This window comes from Talpa europaea, assembly GCF_964194135.1.
Source record: "Talpa europaea genome assembly, chromosome: X".
Classification (NCBI taxonomy): Eukaryota; Metazoa; Chordata; class Mammalia; order Eulipotyphla; family Talpidae; genus Talpa; species Talpa europaea.
This window is the reverse complement of record NC_140081.1, coordinates 84,398,209-84,419,017: the sequence shown is the minus strand read 5'-3', so window position 1 is coordinate 84,419,017 and position 20,809 is coordinate 84,398,209. Positions and strand designations below refer to the sequence as shown.

At 36.1% G+C, this 20,809-nt stretch overlaps 1 protein-coding gene across 2 annotated transcripts in view; it reads right to left on the bottom strand.

The window, feature by feature from the left end:
- The window catches only part of PHF6 (PHD finger protein 6), a gene marked incomplete at both ends in the record, with an annotated part of 43,426 nt that extends 23,778 nt beyond the window's left edge, over nucleotides 1-19,648 (bottom strand). For both annotated transcript variants that reach the window (XM_084258527.1, XM_084258528.1), the window contains 4 exons: nucleotides 5,243-5,286; nucleotides 5,564-5,697; nucleotides 19,186-19,287; nucleotides 19,511-19,648. In XM_084258527.1, coding sequence (XP_084114653.1) covers nucleotides 5,243-5,286; nucleotides 5,564-5,697; nucleotides 19,186-19,287; nucleotides 19,511-19,648 — 418 coding nt within the window. The remainder of the gene's footprint in view (nucleotides 1-5,242; nucleotides 5,287-5,563; nucleotides 5,698-19,185; nucleotides 19,288-19,510) is intronic.
- Nucleotides 19,649-20,809: the final 1,161 nt, after the last annotated feature.

The window sequence follows — 20,809 nt, the reverse complement described above, 5'->3', positions numbered from 1 at the left end:
GTTTCCACCTCTGAAATTGGTACACTGAACTTTGGAATCACAGAAGATTGCTTTCCCAAGTACTTTCATTTGCATTGTTCTTCACACTTACCAGAACTTCCAGACTATAAATTCCTTCCTGTTTCTTATTTTTCTTTCTTCACTTCCCTGTCTTAGATTTCTCTCTTGCAAATTTCCTAAACTCCCTATCTCTTTTACTTCTTTGTTGAATCTCCTTGGCAAAATCCCAGTCTGAATTAACCAACTACTACTTTCTCTATGCTACACCCAGGACCCTGAACTGCTGAAGGAAAAGTTACAACATGACTGACAGTGTCATTACAAAAAATTATGGTTATCAACTTTAAATGGACCCTAATTCCAGTTTGGAAACCTTTCTTCCTTTCCCAGTCTTCACAATCATTCTTTGAAACCTTCTCTCTTTCAGCTTCCAATCCCATGTCTCTCCCTACATTCTCCCTTATGAACAAAACAGATCAGACAGGAACCTCTTCCTTCCTATTACAGTGGGAATGTCCTATCACAGGACAATTGTCCCACCTGTGCATGGAATCCTCCTTCCTCTACCTTTCATCTTTTTTTGCCTATCAGATATTTTCTCAGAAACATGCATATATCAACTAATCCTTCCCCTCCTGGGGAAAAAAAAGCATAGTAAGTTTAAAAAGACAATCTGGAAGGCTACATACCATACAATTCCATCTATGTATCATGCTGGAAAAGGCAAAACTATGGAGAGAGTAAAGAGAGTTAGAAGAGTAAAGGAGTTAGGGGGAGAGTAAAGAAGTTAGGGGGAGGGATGAGCAGACAGAACACAGAGGAATTTCAGGGTAGTGAAACTATTCTGTAAGATACTATAATGTATACACATCATTATAGATTTAGTCAAACCTATTGAAAGTATGCCACCAAGAATGAACTGTGATGTAAATTGTGGACTTTAGGTAACAACAATGTGTAAAGGTGGTTCATCAACTTTAGCAGACCTATTACACTGTGGGATTTGATAGAAGAGGCTGTCGGGAGGGAAAGGGATATAAGAGAACTCGACATTCTGCTAAATTTTGCTATAAACCTAGAACTGCTCTGAAAATAAATTACAATTAAAAAAGGCATCCTTCAACTGCTTTTGAACTATTGTCCTGCCTCTTGATAAGCAAACATATTAGAAGACTTCCCCGTGTCCCATCTCCAATTTCTTTACCTCCCATTCTCTGCTATAATAAAGTTTCTGTACCTACTACTCTACCAAAACTACTTCCTCTAATGATTTCTTTTCAACAGTATACAAAGTTGGTTCCTTCTTGAACTATTATCTTCCTTCCCTTGGTTTCCAGGGCCTAACACTTCCTCCTACTTCTCTAGTCATTCCTCTCTTTCTCACTGCAGGCCCAACCTTCTCTAGCCAGGCATAAATTGTTAAGTTCGTCCAGGCTCAGTCAGTCCTGAAAGTCTCTCCCTAGGTAAATTTCCCACCACTAAGAGAGAGATACTATTATTTATACTCCAGCAAATTTCTATCTCTAGTAAGGTTTCTCTCTATTCTACAAATGAGAGCCATATAATCCATCTGTTTATCTCATACTCCTACTCGGAGAGTTCATAGGTATCTCAAACTTGACCTTTCAAAATTTAACTGAGCAACTTTCCCTATAAGCATACTCCAACCATACTGTTCTCTAAGGAAATGACACCATCAGCCACCTAGTTGCTTATGTCAGAAACCCTGGAGCCATCTCTAATACCTCCTTCTTCTTCACCCTACCTCCAAACTCTCACAAATCCATCTACTTCTGTTCATCCCCACAGTCACTACTTTAGCACAAGCTTTCTGTCATTACTCATTAAGATTCCCGTAATAAGCCTTTCTCCCCTGCTTGATGGCCTCAATCACTTCCCATTGTTCTTAGGATAATATTCAAAATTCTTACCAATCAATCTGGCCCCAGGCATTCTTCCCCCAACCTCATCTTGTGCTACTCTATCAATTCTTTGCTTTGATAGTTTTCTACTCATTTCTTGAAAGCATCAAGTTCTTTTTGCCTGAGTCATCAAGGATCCTGTTCCTGCTGTATATCTTTAGTCCTTTAAAGAGATAATCTAAATGAAACGTCCTCAAAGGTTTCCCAAACATGCTCTTGTGGTACTCTATATTTTTTCATTCATGCCATTTATTATAATTATACGATTATGTTTATTTATTTATTTATTTATTTATTTATTTAATGTACAACGCTCAAATTCGACCTCAAATTTACCATTCACTCATTCATTCATTCAATGTATGACTCTCGAATTAGACTTCAAGCTCTCTGGGGGCAGAGCTAGTTTATTGCTATATCTCCAATTACCTAAACAGGCCTGTCACATAGTGAAATAAATTTACCAATCTGTGTATAACTCCACAGGGACAGAGTTGTCAGCTAGTACCATCAGCAAGGGATATATACAGATATTCAGAAATGCTTTCTTTCATGTTGTTAATCATTTCCTAGGCAGCCTATATTATATAAGGCCATCACCACTAACAGGTCAATACCTACAGTTCCTGGGGCTGGCATTCTAATCATCTCATGACATAGTGACAGCTAGATTTCCAAATGGCTAAATATATTGGGCTACAGATTGAAGAAAAAATTGCTTCTGCAAACTCTGTCCATTTTTTTTCCTCTGAAGCAAAATGGATGGCACAGGTTTTAGGTATTTAATATTCATATGAAAAAAGGAAATTGCTGTATTATACAATCATCCTCAAATGTAGTATTTCAGACACAGTTCATGTTATATCAGACTAATATGACAGACTGAATTATATAGTATTTATCATTTTAAATATTAGCAAAGTAGGTACTGCGCCACAGATGGCAAATGAAGAAATTGACACAGGTATCAATTCCTCTTTGCTGTACAGACAAGTGTAGTGCAATTCTCAAAGATAGTCCCTAAAATACAATCCTATAAAACCCCATCGAAATCATAATCATAAGCAGAACATGTATCCCATTAGAACAGTGAGGTAATGTTTCTGATAAACCACTCAGTATCAAATAAATTCAAGCTAGATGAATGTGATAAAAGTCAAAATTCAGTAAGTACAAACTGTAATACTTTTAAATGACAAAATTATACTTGAAGATCTACAATGAGTATAATATACTACATATGTATCAATAATACAAGGGGCCCCAATGTGCTACAAAAATAGAAACTGAACCCCAATTCAAATAAACTGCATCACAAATTTGAATTATAGCTATCCTGCCAGTTACATTAAAAGAAAAGTCGTCTTGAAAAGTTATGAACTTAGATCTTTCTCATTAGTAAGTTTCTCAAAGCAAAAAGGTGGTCAAATTATTCTGCTTTATGTAGTCTGCAGTGACTTTTCTCTACCACTAGATGGTACTATCAGCTTCAGAAGTCTAGGGAATAGAAATGTCTCTTAATCATTGTTGCCATCCTCAAAAATCCTGCTGCTGTATGTTCATATACTTGTATTTGTCAGCTCATAAGTCTCAATCCTTGGCTAAACATACACAGTGACTACAGTCTTAAAGAGAATTGAATAAATACACTGTTAAGATCTGAAGTAATGAAAGGTAAAAAAGTTTACTCAGCCTTTCACAAATAGTTTTCCCCTAAATTTTCCCTAAAATTAAGTGTGGAAAAACTGAAGGAAACACTTTAAAGGCTTATCAGTTGCACTTAACCACCTCAAAAATTTTTTCTCATTATTTATTGTCTGTTTACCTTAAAGACAACTTTTTACTAAGACTGTATTTTTAACCAGAACTTTAATAAAAGTACTTGGACTAATCTGGAGTGCAAAGTGAAAACAATACTATTTTTGCATTATGAAAGTCAAGTTCTAAGAGATCAAAAATTTTAATATGCTAACCCTGATAATTTGTTACGTCTTTATAAAAAGAACAACTTCCCAAAATAGGCTCAAACCTTTTAATTCTAAACAACATGTTCTCATAATCTAACAAAACTTTAAAGATCTGTAACTTAAATGGAAGGACAGAACAATTTCAGATTAAATCTAAGCCTTTTTTATACTGCTAGTTACGGGAACAAAACCATCTGTTTGAAAAGATTTACAAGTTAGAATTCAATTTGAGAACTTTCCCATGCCTTTCAAAGACCAAGTACAACTTGATTAACTATGTATAAACATGACTAACCTGGTCTTGTACAAATGCAAGTGGAAACAAACTATAAAATAATTTCCAAGTTTTATTGTAAAACTGATTAGCTCTTATGAACATGCCTGTAAGGTACTTGCATGTGAATAAAAATTTAACAGAAAGCCTAGTGATCACAAAATGTACTAGTAACCTCAGTTCACATTTTCTATTTCTGATGTAGTAAGGATCCCAAATATTACCTTTACAATATACTAACACACTTACATGGACACAGAAGTCCATAACTACTAACCATTTCTTCCAAGAGATAAATATGTTCTCAATGTTCTTAACAAAAACTTTGGGGTAAGAGTTTTCTTAAAAATTCTGATTTTCAGATTGTTTCACTTTTAGGAGGAATGTGGAGGATCCAAATAAGGGATCAGGGAAAAAACGTAATTAAAGTAAAAATCAAAATCAACAGGCAACTATAAACCAGAGACATTCTGTAAAAGGGGGGAGAAGGGAGTAGGATCAAAACAGGTGTGGGAAGAACACAAGGGACTTGGTGATGGTATACAGGTGAATGGGTGGTGGGAATTTCACGGGGACTATAACCGAGATGAAAATGCACACATTGTAAAAAAATGAAAAATGATGTAAAAATAAATATATAAAAATTCCGGGGCCTCCCCTGGTGGCACAGCAGTTGAGCGCTGGGCTGCAAAGCTGCCCGCAGACGCTGCAGTGCCGGTTTGGATCCCCGGCCATAGGTGAGGGTCCCACATGGCACGCAGACCTCTCCTGCTGTGCCCGCTGCTCCCCTTAGCAGTGTATTTCGTCAGTCTGCCTGTTCTGTTCCTCACTCTGGCTCTGGTGAATTCTCTCACCCTCCTGTGCTTCTGGCTGTACCCAGTGTTTGTATAAATAAATATTAAAAAAAAATTTCCGATTTTTTTTTTACTATGTACATTAGTTTATCTTAATGATTCTGTTAATTCTTCAAAACATGTTCATTATTGAAATACACCTTATGGTAAAAATTAACACAGTATAATCCACATATATTTTATTCCAATTTCTTCTTGAAACTGAAAAGTGGCTGAATGACGTACCTTCAGAGTTATGTGCAGTTTTCTTGTGTTTTCGGCAATAAACCCTATAAAAAATGAAGAAATTAAAATTTGTCAAGTAGACAAACTGTTAAATTCATTTTTCAAAATAAGAAAATGAGTAGTACACTTCACCCCACTTACAAGCTGGATTCCAAGAATCTCACTGTTAAACTTCCTATGTCATTTCTCTAAACTAAGCATCAAATTCCTTACCAAAAACACCCTTTATGATGATGTTGAAATGCTTTGAAATGGGAATTCTTTTAAAGCCTAAAGAAAGTATAACTGTTCAAAAAACTTAAAGAGAAGTTAAATAATTACATGTAAATTCCTTGTGAAGGTTTCTCTCGTATTTGAGCTTTATCATGCAATGCACAGTGGTAGTGGTATGTCCTGTGACATGTTTTCACATCACAACCAATTGTTGCTCCAGGACAATGGCACAAAGAACACATCTACAGCAAAACAATAAAATAATATCATTAGTGTGTGATTTCACTAAGGTTGTGATAGAAGGTTAAAGGCATATCAATCTCTGTCAAGGAAAGCAAATTGGTTATTGAAAAGTTTTGTATCTAATATTACTGTTTTTCTTGTTTTCTCATCTAGAAATAATTCAAATGACATTCTTCTGGGGGTATCTCTTCTGTGTTAAACTGGCAAATTTAGTGGATTGTTTCGTTGTGGGAAAAACAAAACTGTTCCACTGTGGGTAAAACAAAATTTTAAATGTTGCGAATTAGGATTGTAAGCTGTATATAACTGAGACCTTTTCAGAATCCAGATCTTCCTGGAAATGAGTAACTGGAGAAAATGTCTCATACTAGAAAAAAAAAATTTCCTTCACATTTCCACTGACTCAGTGAGAATCTTTGGGAAGAGACCTCACATACTATTTGGGAACCTGGTAAAATCAATTTCAAGTGAAAGAAGTAGAGAGAATAAAATAATTAGGCAGACTTTTATCTCAAGTTCTAAAAATATTTTGTGATGTCAAGTTGATTGTGAAAATAAACTTGTCTTATTTTAACCTGTTACTTACCTCGTATTATGAATTCAGACAAATAGATTCTTTCAATTTATTTTAATATACCTTATCTTCTCATTTTATTGGGTAATTCATACTGTTTATGTAGCTCATATTCTAAATTTACAAAAAAAAATTTAAAGTACATAACAATGGTTATTAATGGTTTTGATTAACAGTATATTGCACTGAATGAACTTTTCATGAGGCTATTTATTTACTAAGTTATAAATGCCATGGCAAAACAAATTCACTATATAAGATAAAAATAAAAAAACTCTTCATTTGTTTCTTGGTTGCGAGAGAACTCATTCTGAACTGTTCTTATTCCTCTTTAGTTTTTTCTTTTGTAATTAACAATTCCAAGGAGTTTTCTTTTTTTTTTTTTTTTTTCATTGCAGTGACACAGGTTTACAACGTTGTTTGTGTTTTTGAGTAGAGGATCTTTCCCTTTAGGAGTTGTTACGACCCCATACCAACCACCAAAACACCCATAGTCCTCCACTATAGTCCTCTTTATTAATTTTAACATAAAGAACACTTACCATGCTAAATTGTGGATCACTCAGCTCCTAAGCAATTTTGGTGTACCAAGAAGCCAATAAAATTTCTCATATTTCTCTAAGCAAGGCAAACATTCAACCTCCCATTCAAACTACATCTTAAAAATATCCACAAAGAAATCAAAAACAGAAACATTTTCAATATAGGTACTTCTCAGAAAACATGAGGGTCAATGTCCATTATTAGTACTTGAAAAATACTACGATTCCTCAAATAAATACAGATACTTCAAAGTGTTACTGTAAAAAGAAATACTGTGCCAATTACCAAGCAGGGAAAGTTGTTAAATGCTTTTGGGTGGCTTATAAATTCTTGAGACGGTGGAGTATTTGTATTACAGCTTAATTAGGAGGTTCTACTTTTTAGTAAATTACATAATTAGAAGAACCTTGAAAAATACAAAGAAATTTAAAAATCACTCATACTCACCAAGCAAAAATATCGTTACAAGGTTTACAAGCTTACATGAAATAATTTTCCTATGTAATTATTTTACATACTGTTTTGTGACCTGATTTTTTTTTAGCTTAAATTGATTATTGATCCACTTCATTAAGAACTGTACAGGAAGTAGTTTATATTGAAAGTACATCTCAGATGGTTTGCATAAGTACATGTCAAAAATATTACTGAAATCAATTAACAAGAACAAATGGAAAGAGAGGTATATAAAATTAAAAAAAAATAAAAATACTGTAGTGGGCTGGATACTGGTAAACACAGTAAGAAGAACACTCTCATATCTTGCTGGAAAGTGGTATATATACCCTCTGAATAGCAATTGGCCTTACTTATCAAAGAGCTTTTAAAGGATTTATATTCTATGATCCAGTAATTTACTACTATAAATCTAGTCTTAAAAAAATCAGGTTCAAATTATTTATATACAATCATGTTCATTGTAGGTTTAGATGGTCCAAAAATGTCAAATCACCCATGGAAAACAATGATTGAAAAATGTTTTAATAAACTATAGTACACCCATATGAAGGAATATTCTATAGCCACTCTTTTCAAAGAAGAGTTAATAACGTGGGAAGAGGTTAAATATATGTTAAGTGAAAAAATGAAGACACAAAACTGTATTATAACCTAATGATGCTTATGATATACAGTCTTTGAAAACAGGTGGAAGTAGGATAGTAAAATGCTGAGCAGCTTCTCTGGGTAGTTTTAATTTTTATAATTTCCCAGATTTTCTTACAATGGCCCCAAAATAATTTTATCTATAAAAAATTATTTGAAAGACCACGTTGGGAATACTGTAGCAAATACTTCCAGTATCATTCAGTTTATAGAGAATGAGAAGGAAAGCAAATGTCCAAAATATATGAAAATAGTTTTTTCACTGGTTATAAATTCAAATCTGTCCCAAGTAACTGAGCTAAGCAGCTGGAGTGAAATAAACCCATTTTGCAGAGTCAATTAAAGCAACTTAGGACATAACCATTTTTTAAATAAGAAAAAACTTATTTTCACTTTTGTCAGTTTTTCTCAAGGAAGAAAAAAGGAAAACATACCAATAAAAATTTTTTCACAGAGTGGAAAACTGTTTTCAAGGTTAGGAGTGGGAATTTTTCTCAACCAGCATTTATAAGATCTATTTTATGAAGCATTCAGTCAAGTATTTCTGCTTCTTTATGAAATTCTGGCAAGGCACCAACAAAATAGCAAAAAATTATCCATAATAAAACTAAAATACAAATTTATATTTGCTTGTGTACCTATGAATACAAAATGGGAACATAACTTACCATTAAGTCTCCCTTTTAACCTCCTAAATACTTTTCCCCCGAACTCATATGGAACTTAAGATAATGTGTTCATTTTAGCTCTTGCCATTTTACTCCCTTACATGGCTAAATTATCTTTACAAAATACATAGATTTTTATGCAGCAATTGCTTCCAGACTCAGTTTTGGGGAAGACTAACATGTCTTACAAAGCAGTGCTCAATAGATCTGTTGATTTTAAGCTTACTCTGTAGTTGAAGATTTCTTATCTTATGGCATTTTTCTCATTCACATTTTTAATACCTGCAAAGTTTAACATTAATTTTCTTCAGGCACAGCTGTAGAACTTATTCATCCTATATGACTGCAACTTTGTGCCCTTTCACCATTATCTCCCCATTTCTCCCACCTCCTTGGGCCTGGGAACACCAATGCCCTCTCTGAAGTTATATACTATATTAAGCTGTGCCACATAAGCAGAATCTCAAGGGGCTCACCCACAGATGAAAGAGGAACTAAATCATATATAAGGGACAAAAGGAAGTGAAAGGACTATGACTTAGTTATAAGTCCCGCAGAGACAGAGGCTAGGACATACCTGTTCCACAGTCAACTGACCTAGGCCAGGACTGAAATTCATTTTGCAAAAGGAAGAATTCTTATGGAATGAAAGGGAAAAATAATGTTTTCTCTCAATAACTACGGGGGAAGCTCAGAGGAGACTCAACTAAGACCACAGATACAAGGTAAACCTATTGATAAAATGAGAACACCAACTTCTAGGACAGGGACCTGAAGGGAAGGGTCTTCAGAAAAAGCTGGAATCTGATGTCTAGACGGAATCATGTGAGACTCCAAGGGAGGAAGGGCTAAGACACAGTGTAGTCCTGCTGAACTGCTATGTACCCCACAAACTGCTGTCTATGGGGCATCAGTACCTGACCAGAGATTGACCAAATCAACTCTCACAGTCAAGTATTTACTACCCTCCAGACACCTATTCCCAAAAAATGGCTACAAATGGACACAGAATGCAAAAGAGGGTACAAGAAGAAGCCAAGTTCTTGAGTCCCTAGGTAAAGAAAAAATGCAAAAAGCACTTATAGTTGCAAATAGGGTATCTGCAATATTTTCACAGGAGACACAAAACTAAAACTGAGACTAGCTTACCTTACACTGGTTTGTTTTTGTTTTGTTTTTAATAACAGATAACACTATTTCCAGTAAAAACTGGAAGCAGGACAGTGCAGTTGGGGCAAGTTTTTATAGCTGTCTAAAAAAAAAAGTTCCTAACTTTAGGTTCATTACTTTGTTTAAAAACTAATAATTCAATCTCTGAGTTATCTGGAGAATGGGCAAGTTGTCCAATTTGTTTGTTAAACATTCTTAAAAAGGAATATCACAGAATGGCAGAGTATAACATGAACTCATCAATGTTTCTGGATTATCATATAACTAAATTTTTGTAAAAACAACACAGTATTTTGAAAGAGATCTCATTAAAAACACAATCTTAACATGTAATACTGTTAATAAGGTCTACATAATCTAATGATTCGGTCTAAATGGAAAGCTAGAAAGCAAAAATGAAATCTGAAAGCTGTCAAAGTTATTATTAAAAAGTGACAAACCTGATTGATTAAGACCTTGTGCTTCTAAACATAGGGCCAGTGAAAAGTACTTTTTTTTTTTTAACCAAAGTAAAATCAAAGGACTAAATCAAAGGAGTTACTGACTGAATCATTTCAGAAGGCTTCTGGAAATTAAAGGGCTATGAACCAAGCCTATCAAGTTACTAGTTAACCTATTCTCCTGACCTTGCTCTCAATACGACACACTCCAAACTAAACCCAACTTTATGAATCATCATTGAAGACAAATATAAATTCTCTTACAGGAGAGTTTAAGTTTTTTCCCCCCTCCATCTAAAGATTCAGACAGACTTTTTCCGAGCTCGGATCTTTATGTCTGGGCTCTTTTCAGGTGGAGGATCTTTCTGGCTGGGGGCACTCTAAACTCCACACTGTTTGGTATATTTAATCTACAAAGAAAGCTCCACACACATTCATGCTCAAGGAAGTACTAAGATTTCCCCCTGAACCAGACTAAGATTTTTTTTTTAAGATTTTTAAAAAAAAAGATTTATTTATTTATTTACACAAGCACTGGGTATAGTCAGAAGGGCGGGAAGGTGAGAGAACTCACCAGAGCCAGAGCGGGGAGCAGAACAGGCAGACTGAAGAAGTACACAGCTGAGGGGAGCAGCGGGCATGGCAGGAGAAGTCTGCACGCCATGTGGGACCCTCGCCGGTGGCCAGGGATAGAAGAGGCTGCGGGTAGCTTCTTCGAAGCCCAGCGCTCAACCGCTGTGCCACCGGGGAGACCCTAAGATTATTTCTGCACACAGGTGCTGGGGTGTAGTCCGGATTCCCCAGAGACTGAGTGGGGAGCAGAACAGGTGGATCTACTGAAATACACTGCTGAGGGGAGCAGCGGGACAGACAAGAGAGTTCTGCTGCGCCATGTGAATCACTTCCCTGGCTGGGGATTGAACTCATGCTGCAGTGCTGCCAGCTTCACAGTGCTGAGATTTAACCCCTTGCACCACCAGGGAGGCCCCACAGATTATTTTATATCATTGGTTTGGGTTCTCCTCCATTAGCACTAATAAATGTGCGAGTAAAAGTGATATAAATTTAAAGCAATCCCAATTACAAAAAAAAGGATTAAATGAAAACAAAGGGGGAAAACAGTGAACTTTTAAAAAATAAACTTATATAGTAACAGCCAAAGACCTGATTTTCTGCATCATTAGACTTGAAGTTTCTCTTGGGTCTCACATTCACTCTCCTTAATCACCTCCAAAATGAAGCAAAGTTCATTTTAATATAAATGACAAGGAAATTATTTGCACGCATTAAAATTAATCTGCATGCCATAAGCTGAGTTTTGCTCACATTCTTATTTACATGAATATATTCATGATGCATGTAACAGAGTTACACAGATGACAGTGAGGCCAGTGAACAAATTTTCAGAAAGAAAATTTACCTATTTCACCCCTCCCCCCACATTTGAAGGCAAGGGCCCTGCAATTCCAATTTAGCCACCACCTGTTTTTAAGCATAAAGTTTTACTGGAACAAAGTCATGCCTATTTCTTTTGTGTACTGTGTGTGACTATAAATGAGCCCACATAGCTGGCACAGCTTTAAATATTTATCTCGTCTTTTACACAAAGTTTGCAGATGCCTGTTGTGAAGCAATGATCCATAACTGAGTTCACCAAGTATCACCTGGGGACCTTTCTTCAAGATACCTGTCTGCAGGCCCCTCCCCCTCTTTTCTGAATAGCAGGTAGTTAGGCACAACAGCTCTAAGGATTTAGTGGCAAACTAGTGACCTGGCATCTTCTGCTTTTGTGTATACAGTAAGCAGTGGTAGCGTTCTATACACTGCAAGTACATTTTGCCCTTACTGAATGCTAAATGAGCCACACTCTACTTTAAAAGCACTGGCATTTCTTATTTAATATTCTTGAGCATATCCCTTCTCCTTGAAACTCTTCTTCCTTCGACTTCTACAGCATCACTTTCCCAGTAAAAAGCATTTCAAACGCCAGTTTCTGCAAGTAGAACTGATTAGGGTCCTCCTTCCCAGCTCGCCTGTGGCATTCTATACATGCTTCTAAGGCCGAGCCATGTTTATTTGAGTTTGCACTCCAAGTGTCTAGCGCTATGCTGGGTAGAAAGTAGGCACTCAATCAAGTCTCTAATAAATGGACCAATGAATTCTAGGATCCATAGATGGGGGCCTTGACAACCATAATGTCTAGGGAAACAAAGAGAAATAACACCATCCCAGATGAGTGAAGACTGAAGAAACAAACACACCCTCCTGCCTGAGTCCTACACAGCTCTCCACCATCCTAAACAAACAAAAAAAACCCTGATTTTTCCATCTAGATTTCTCTCTTTTTTCAAACTGCTAGAGCTGCAACAACACTAAAACACTGATTAACTAAAATAGAAATTTTATGCTATACCACTACTTCCCTGGTCAATTTATAACTCACCCATTATTAAGGTTTCATACAATTATCCAATTGAAGCTCTTCTCTCCTTCAAATTCAACTAACAATTAATGAGTGCCACTTACTTATTAGAACATTATTGAGCACAAATGAGACAGCAAGCATCATGCTAAGTGCTTTCCATGCATTATCCCCACTTAATCCTATGCTAGGCAAAGAGAATACAGTCTCTATCTCCCAGAGTTCACAAAACAGTGGGGAAGGCTCGTGTACAAGTAACAAATACAATGCAGACTGTGTTCAACTCTATGACCAGAAGTGAAGGTTAAGTTGGACACAAAAACAGAACTTCTGAGAGGCAGCTGGGAGATGAACAACATCAGTATGTGCACAGCAGTATGGACAACAGATGATATCTGGGAAACCAAGAAGAGAGGGAATGAGCTAAGGAACAAGAAAACAGGTTACAATATGACTTGTGAAGAAGAGGGGGTTGGGGTCTCTTTTTTTGTATGCAGTAAAGGATCCGTAAAGGGCTGGAGTCAGGGAGTGACCACACATTTTACATGTAGATATCAAGTAATGGAGTGTGTTGGAAGGATGGGAAAAAGACTAGATATAGGGGATATAGGGCAGCATTAAGAAAGAAAAGATGGAGCCTCCCTGGTGGTGCAAGTGGTTAAGACACAACCTATGAAGCTGTCTGCAGCACGAATTCGATCCCCGGCCGGCAACCCACATAGCACAGCAGACCTCTCCTGACTCAGCCGCTGCGCCCCTCAGCAGTGTACTTCTGTCAATCTACCTGTTCTGTTCCCAACTCTGTCTCTAGTGAATCCTCTCACCCCCCACACCTCTGGCCTGTACCCCAGCTCTTATATGCATAAATAAATAAATCTTTTTTTTTAAAAAAAGAAAAGATGGTAGAGCTGTATCAGAAAAAGAATCACTGACTGATACGGAATAAAGAAAAGTTAAAAGGTAAAGGATTCAGAAAGAGAACCAGGTTTCAGGGCAGGGAGATGACGACTACTGGTTTACAGAGGTCGAATTTAAGATGTTTGCAGGCCATTTACATAGAGTAGACATACATGCTGCCATTACTGCGTCTCATTTGCCACAATGACTACCATGTATCACTAGTCTCCTGAACAACTTTGCTTGCCTTTCACCATCCTCTCCTATCTGAGTTAAAATTCTTGTGTAATGTTTAAAGACCCTGCAATCATCCCACCTTACTCAAATCTAACCCATTCTGCCAGTCTCAAGAACCCATTCTGGTATAGTTAACTTATTTCCTGGAGTCATCCCCTTTTTTAACCTCAACATCGATAGCAAGCAGTTTTAACTGCCTAAATAGGCAAAATTCTTCGCACACAGAATTAAAAGATCTACCTATAAATTGTCATATATGCAGGATCATGGCACACTCAATATCTAGATCATAAACTCTCAAAATCAGACACCCAGCTTCTCTGGGGAGCCAAGAACTCCACCGACACAAAACGACCAAGTAAAGACTATGCAGAATTGGTCTTTTTATTGTCAGAAGCTACTAAAAGATATCTTGATAGTACTAATCAGAATATTCCTACATAGTATGTGTACAGAATTTTTGTCCTAAAACTAACAAGATAATGCTATTAACAAAATATAATAATAGGAGTTCTGACTATGCCCTAAATTCAGTACTATTAACCATCTTTATTTAAAAAAAAAAAACTAAGCTCTAATTAATATGTATTTTTTAAATGTCATTTTTGGTTATGTAGCTTAAAAGGGAGTCTAGTAACCCAGTGATTATGAGTTCTGGTTATGGAGTTAACCAGCCTGGATTAAAATTCCACTTACTATTTACCATAGTCAGATAACTTAACTTCTCTGAGGCTTAGTTTCCTCATCTGTACAGTGAGACTGAATACCTTCCTATTTCACAGTATTATTTTGAGGATTCAACAGGACAGTGCAGTAAGATAGTACTTTGCCCAGTCCTAAAAACATATATTAAATGTTCAATAAATGTTAGCTATATCTACTATTGGAAATAGCAGAAAAAACGTTCAGAAGATTTAAGATACATGAATAAAATTTAGTTTCAAAATGGGAAAGTTTCAGAGTGAACTGAGGATAGTCACCAAGTCTGTGAAGGATTATTCTTTTTTAATAAGAAAAAAATCAAATGCTTCCTTTAAAGGAAGCAGACAGACCTAGAATAAATGGCCTTAAACTAAGCAAGATACTTAAGTTACATAGAAGGATGAATTTCTGGATTCTGAAGATTACATAATACTGGACCCCTTTAGGTTACCTAGGTACAATCACAATTTAAGAATGGGGTAGACAAAATCTTATTTATGTTGGTCAGCTTGTTGTAGTAATATGAGGTTAAGTAAGGTGAACTAAATGGCCGTAGGAACCCTTTCTGTTCTTAGACTCTGTGATATATCTGTGATATAACAGGTACCAACTAGAACAACAACTCTCTGATGTAGATGCTCTTACTGATCTCACCATCTAGCCTCATCCAGAAAAAGTATATTCTTCAAATATACTCAAGTGTCTTCTTAAACAAAATGAAAACAGCAACAATAACTCAGAATTTTACTTGCAAATTTGTATTTCTTGGCTAGATGGCTAGAGAATAAGACTAGATGGTACAGATGTGGTGACTCTATATGGCTTCAATAGGAACTGGAAATCATTCTGAGGGGAAACTCTGTCTAAAATGCAAAATCAGTATCTCCAATTAGAAGTCTGGCAAATTTTTCCTTGGTCCATCTTTAACATGAATATGCCATACAGAATAGTTTTCCTCCCAGTCCTTGCAGCTGGCTTGAAAACTTTGGAAAACCACCCATGGCAGCAAGAATAGAGAAACTACATACCTGTACCTTCTGATCTACTGGATCACCCACCCTCAAGACTCTAACCCACCTGGAAGCCTCTAAATTTTCATCTCGAATCCAGATTCTTCTCTCCAGTCTTTTGTTTGGGGTGAATGCACAACCTCTGGAGCTAACACTCGGGACAGACTAGAACCTGTCTAGAAAGCACCCAGGGATGAACACTCCTGTTTTCAATTACTGTCAAGCGATATCCATGACCTACTTTTTTAACATTTATTTTTTATCTATTTATGCATACAAGAACTGGGGTATAGGCCAGAAGTGCAAGGGGTGAGAGGATTCACCAGAGACAGAATGGGGAGCAGACACAGGCAGATCTACGGAAATACACTGCTGGGGGAGCAGCGGGTGAGACAGGAGAGGTGTGCTGTGCCACGTGGGTTAGCTCCCTGGCTGGGGATGGAACTCATGGAGCTCATGCTGTAGTGGCTGGCAACAGCTTGATAGTGCTAAGAGCTAAGACTTTAACCCCTGTACCACCAGGGAGGCCTCATGACCTACTTTTTACCTAGAATCTAGATGAACAGGAGCCAAGGCAAACAGGCTCATGGGATAAGATGCTTTAAAAAATCAATTAGGAGAGCTACTTACTAGTTTATATGTTGTTTATCTACTCATATGAGTATCTTCATTCTTTCCCCTCCCTTTCTATTTGATGTATGGCCCTTTTACTGCTAAGACAGGGATCACTTCCCAGCCTTTTGGCTAAGATCAAGTGTGGGCAAATCTACACAGGGAAAAATAAAGAAGAAAACTAAAATATGGAATTTGGGTTACTTGATAGCACCCTATGTAAAAACAATATAATGGAAGGAGCAAAACTGAAGGCTAAAATGAGACTTAAAATGTACCTCAAAGTTAACCATGTAAATGCTACTCTCCTATCCCCTATGTAAGATATTTAAATTCTAACATTTTGAGGAAAGGGAGCCAGGCACTAAGTTCTCCCCTTCTGTCACTCACTATTCCTTAATCTAGATGCCCATAGCCTCAAAATGGCTTGGAAACAACTTTCCTAAGTAACTTTTTAAATCCTTTATTACACGTTTTAGTATAATATTACCGCTTAGTAAGAGTAAGCAGTGATACAGCATTATCTACTTACTGCAGGCAAAATGACAAATTAACATCTAAAGTTACATAAACCGTCAGTGGCAGAATTATTAAAAAAACAGGCCTCATGACTTCCCAGTCCAGCAGCTTTTCATTAGCCCACAAATGTTATTAGTGAGATATTAATGTTTACAAATAATAACCAGGATAGTGGCTACCAGGTACATTTTAACCAGGTGCCAGGTACGACAGTAAGTCTTGCATAGTCTCTTTAATTCTTACAATATTGGGACCTCCTGGTGGCCTAGGGATATCACCAGGATGACCCACCAAGGCAGTCTGAGTTCAATCCCTGAGTTAGGTCCCCAGCCAGGGAGTTAATACAGATGGCGCAGAAGACTTCTTCCTGTTTTGCCCACTGCTCCCCTTAGCAGTGTATGTCAATAAATCTGCCTGATCTGCTCCCCACTCTGTCTCTAGTGAATCCTCTCACCTCCCGCATCTCTGGCCTACACCCTAGTTCTTCTACACAAAAATAAGTACCAAAAAAAAAAAAAACTAAAAAAAAAATTATTCTCAATATCCTTGTAAGATAGGAACTATTGTTATTTCCTTTCAGCAGGTGAAGAAAACACTGCTCAGGGAAGTAAATAACTTGCCCAGGATCACCCAGCTAGTAAGTGATAGAGCTGGGATTCAAATCCAAGTCTGTTGCTATAGCTTATGGTTTAAGATCCAATACTTTTCCACTTCCTAGACCAAGGACAAAGTTTGTTGAAAACTCACTACACTTGGGAATAAAAATCAACTCCTTACACTGTATCATTACAAATTAATCAAGATAGGGCCTCCCCAGTGGCATAGCGGGTTGAGCACAGCACTATGAAGCTGTCCGCAGCCTCTGCAGCACAGGTTTGATTCCCGGCCGGCCAGGAAGACCCCACATGGCGTGGCAGACCTTCCTGTCGCGCCCGCTGCTCCCCTCAGCAGTGCTTTCGGTCTGTCTGCCTGTTTTGCTCCCCACTCTGTCTCTGGTGACTCCTTTCACCCTCCCGTACATCTGGCCTGTACCCCAGCTATTGTATAAAAAAAAAAAAAACTAATCAAGAGATTATATAATAGTGAAACTTGTACAAAGTTCTGATGCTTTCTTCACAAACACGTAAAAATGAAACTCCCATTGAATTTAGCAATACTGCCAGATGCATGCCACTACTTTATGGAAAACTAGACATTGCATTTATTAAAAATACTGTAATGTTCGGGAACAAAACTGCTTCTTGTTCTGACTAGAGCAGCCATGTCAAGTAACAAAGATACTAACAAGTTGGGAAGTAGAAGCATTTTCCAGGAATATTTATAATGTCAAGGAATTAGTAATGGTGTAAATAAGTCTTACAGTACAACTACTTTCAGGTAAAAAGTATTCTTTTTTTGCATCTGAATTTGTCATAAAGACTAGGAAAGAAAAACATACCATTCTGATTCTCAAAAATCAGCAAGACACAGTAACATGAGGAAATCTAAAACTACCACATAAAAATCACATTTAAAAAATGGAGCTTTCTAGCATTATTGACAGTTTTGGGGGGGTAGAGGAACATTTCACAGCTAAGGTCTCATTAAAACAAAAACTGTCTGATCTCTTAATTATCATTTGTGCCAATACTGAGTCTAGTATTTGAGATTATCCTAAAGCAAATCCCATGTTATCTCTGAACTTCTCCCAATTGCTTCCTTTCTAATACTAGAAAAGTACTTTCTGAAACAGACTGTTTCTGATCATCAAAATGTTGGTCTCTCTCTTTCCATCACTTTCTGTGAAATATGAGATTCTGTAGTGCCTAAGAACACAAGACCCGGTTCTGCTAAACCCATCTTTAAAACAACAAAACACTTGGTTGTGAAGCTACTGAAGATATATTCAAAGATATGTGAATAAAGAGCTTAAAGGAGAAAAACAAATGAAATCTTTCAATCAGTTGTTTCATTATAAATCATAATGTATAATAAATACCAACTGAGAAGATACTTTTCCAATAAAGCAATATAGTATCTTGTCAATCACTTTACTGGTAGCGAAGACAACTATTGGAATACTACATTAACATAGCTTCAGAAAAACTGCGAAATTCACCAAGTTATCCCAAATCACAGTTGCTATGTGTGTGTATGTCCTACAGCTGAGCCATAGGAAAATACTTTCTTCAACAAAGTGCTAACATTTTCCTGTTGAAAGGGTAGTGTGGTCTTCATTTACAATGACAAACAATTACTTTATGGTGGAAGATGAAAACATCAAATTTTCATTATGAAAATGTACTTGAACAAGGATTTTAACACAATACATTAAATTAAGCACACTGCTTGTTTTCTAAGCCAATGTAGTCCCCAAGAGGATTTTAATTCTTTTTGAAAAGAAAATATTTTAATAGAAATATTGATTTACTCCTTTTTTATTGAGTGGTAAGTTAGACGCAGGCTTGGAATTTGCTAGTTTGGAAAGACAAAAAAGACTGAACTTAAATTTATACTCAGTTAATGTAATAATACACGCTAAAACAACAATTTCCTCTTTAATGAGTTTAAAATAAATTTTATTCTCAAGAGGCAGAAATACTAACTTACCAGCTTTGTGCCTCTTTTAATTTCTTTTTGGACATCTTCAATAGAAAATCCACCAAGACTTTCGTTATCAGAGTGTGATGATACCAAAGCAGATGAAAAGAGCTATAAAGTACATTTTAAAAAATATTAAGGTTCATATATAAAGAAATTACAGAGAAACAGTGACTAAGATGGCAAATTTAAAAGGAAATTTTCTAGCAAAAATGGCATATAGTAGGTAAGAAACCTTTTCTTAAAAATTTAGCTGAGTTTTTTTTAGTATTCAAGAGCTAGTCCTTGTTAAGATTCTCAGGGTTTCGGGTCTCCAGGTTGCTGGTCTACTTACCATGCACTTATGGTGTGCTGCCACCTTCTGGTTTTCAGATATTAGTAACTGTCCACATTCCTTGTCTCTATTTGACTTACAAAAGCCACACTTGCGCTGTCTTGTAGGCCCTTTTTTCTGTTCAACTGAGCTTGACATGATTTTTAAATTGCCTTTAGACTGCCACTGTAAGTCTCAAGAAATGCTAGAGAGAATAAGAAGGGCAACAAAACAGTTAATTTCATTTTTAAATCAGCTTACACAGTCACGTAAATTGCTTCATATTTGACCTAAGTTTTAATATATGCATTTAAAATGGCTGTTTCACACACACTAATTAATGCTAAAACCTAAGATGTCTCCATGATAAAAAAAAAATGTATGTATAAACATAAGCTAATGAAGTAATTGAGAAAAATCAAACTTCCGAAATTAAGGGGTATGTGAAATAATTAGAACTATTTCTGCATGGATGAGTAAAAAAAGTACAATGTATGATATTAAAAATAATCATCTGCTGACATAATTAATACAAAATATCTTTAATGGATCACTAGATGCCCCTTCAAGGAGACAAAGAATTATATTTATAAATCTAAGGGGAGAGCAAAACCCACTAAGATACTACACAGTATCTTAAGAAAGAATTCTGTAATTACACAAGTCCTTAAAGTTCACATATTGACAAACTAACAAAAGAAAAGTAAATTGCTTAAACAGGGCCTTGGAATACATTTTAAAACCTGAGTTACTTTCAATTTTAAAAAAATATGCACATGTCTAATAAATTAACTTTTGTTACTGTATTCCTTTTTGAAGTAAAGAAAAAAAATTGAACTTATAACAGCCTACTCAAAAACAGACTTTAGGAATCAATTATTTGCAAAAATGGTATTATCTGACACAGATTTAATTCAAAAGTCTGTTTATTAAATGTAATAAACCGGCAGAGGTATTCTAAATGTAGTAAATTTCATACTTAAATTAGTAATAAGGCATAAAGGAAATTTCTTCTGAATCAGGCTTAAATTTAGTCAAATTATAATCACAGGTGCATAGTCAAATGAAAAACGGGAAGAAAAGCTTTAACATGGAAGGTTTCAGATTTAGATCATCAATCTCAACATGGATTCTTCAGAAGAATTTTAAAAAATATAAAATAAGTTACCGATTTGATTTGTATCGTTTTCCCATATCAATAAAACTAAGCAGTTTGAAACCCATGTTGCTACAACATATATATCATGATGAAGAGTCTTAGTTTTCTGTGTTAAATAATTTTTTTTCCATTTTTCGACTCATGCATACATTTTCAAAACA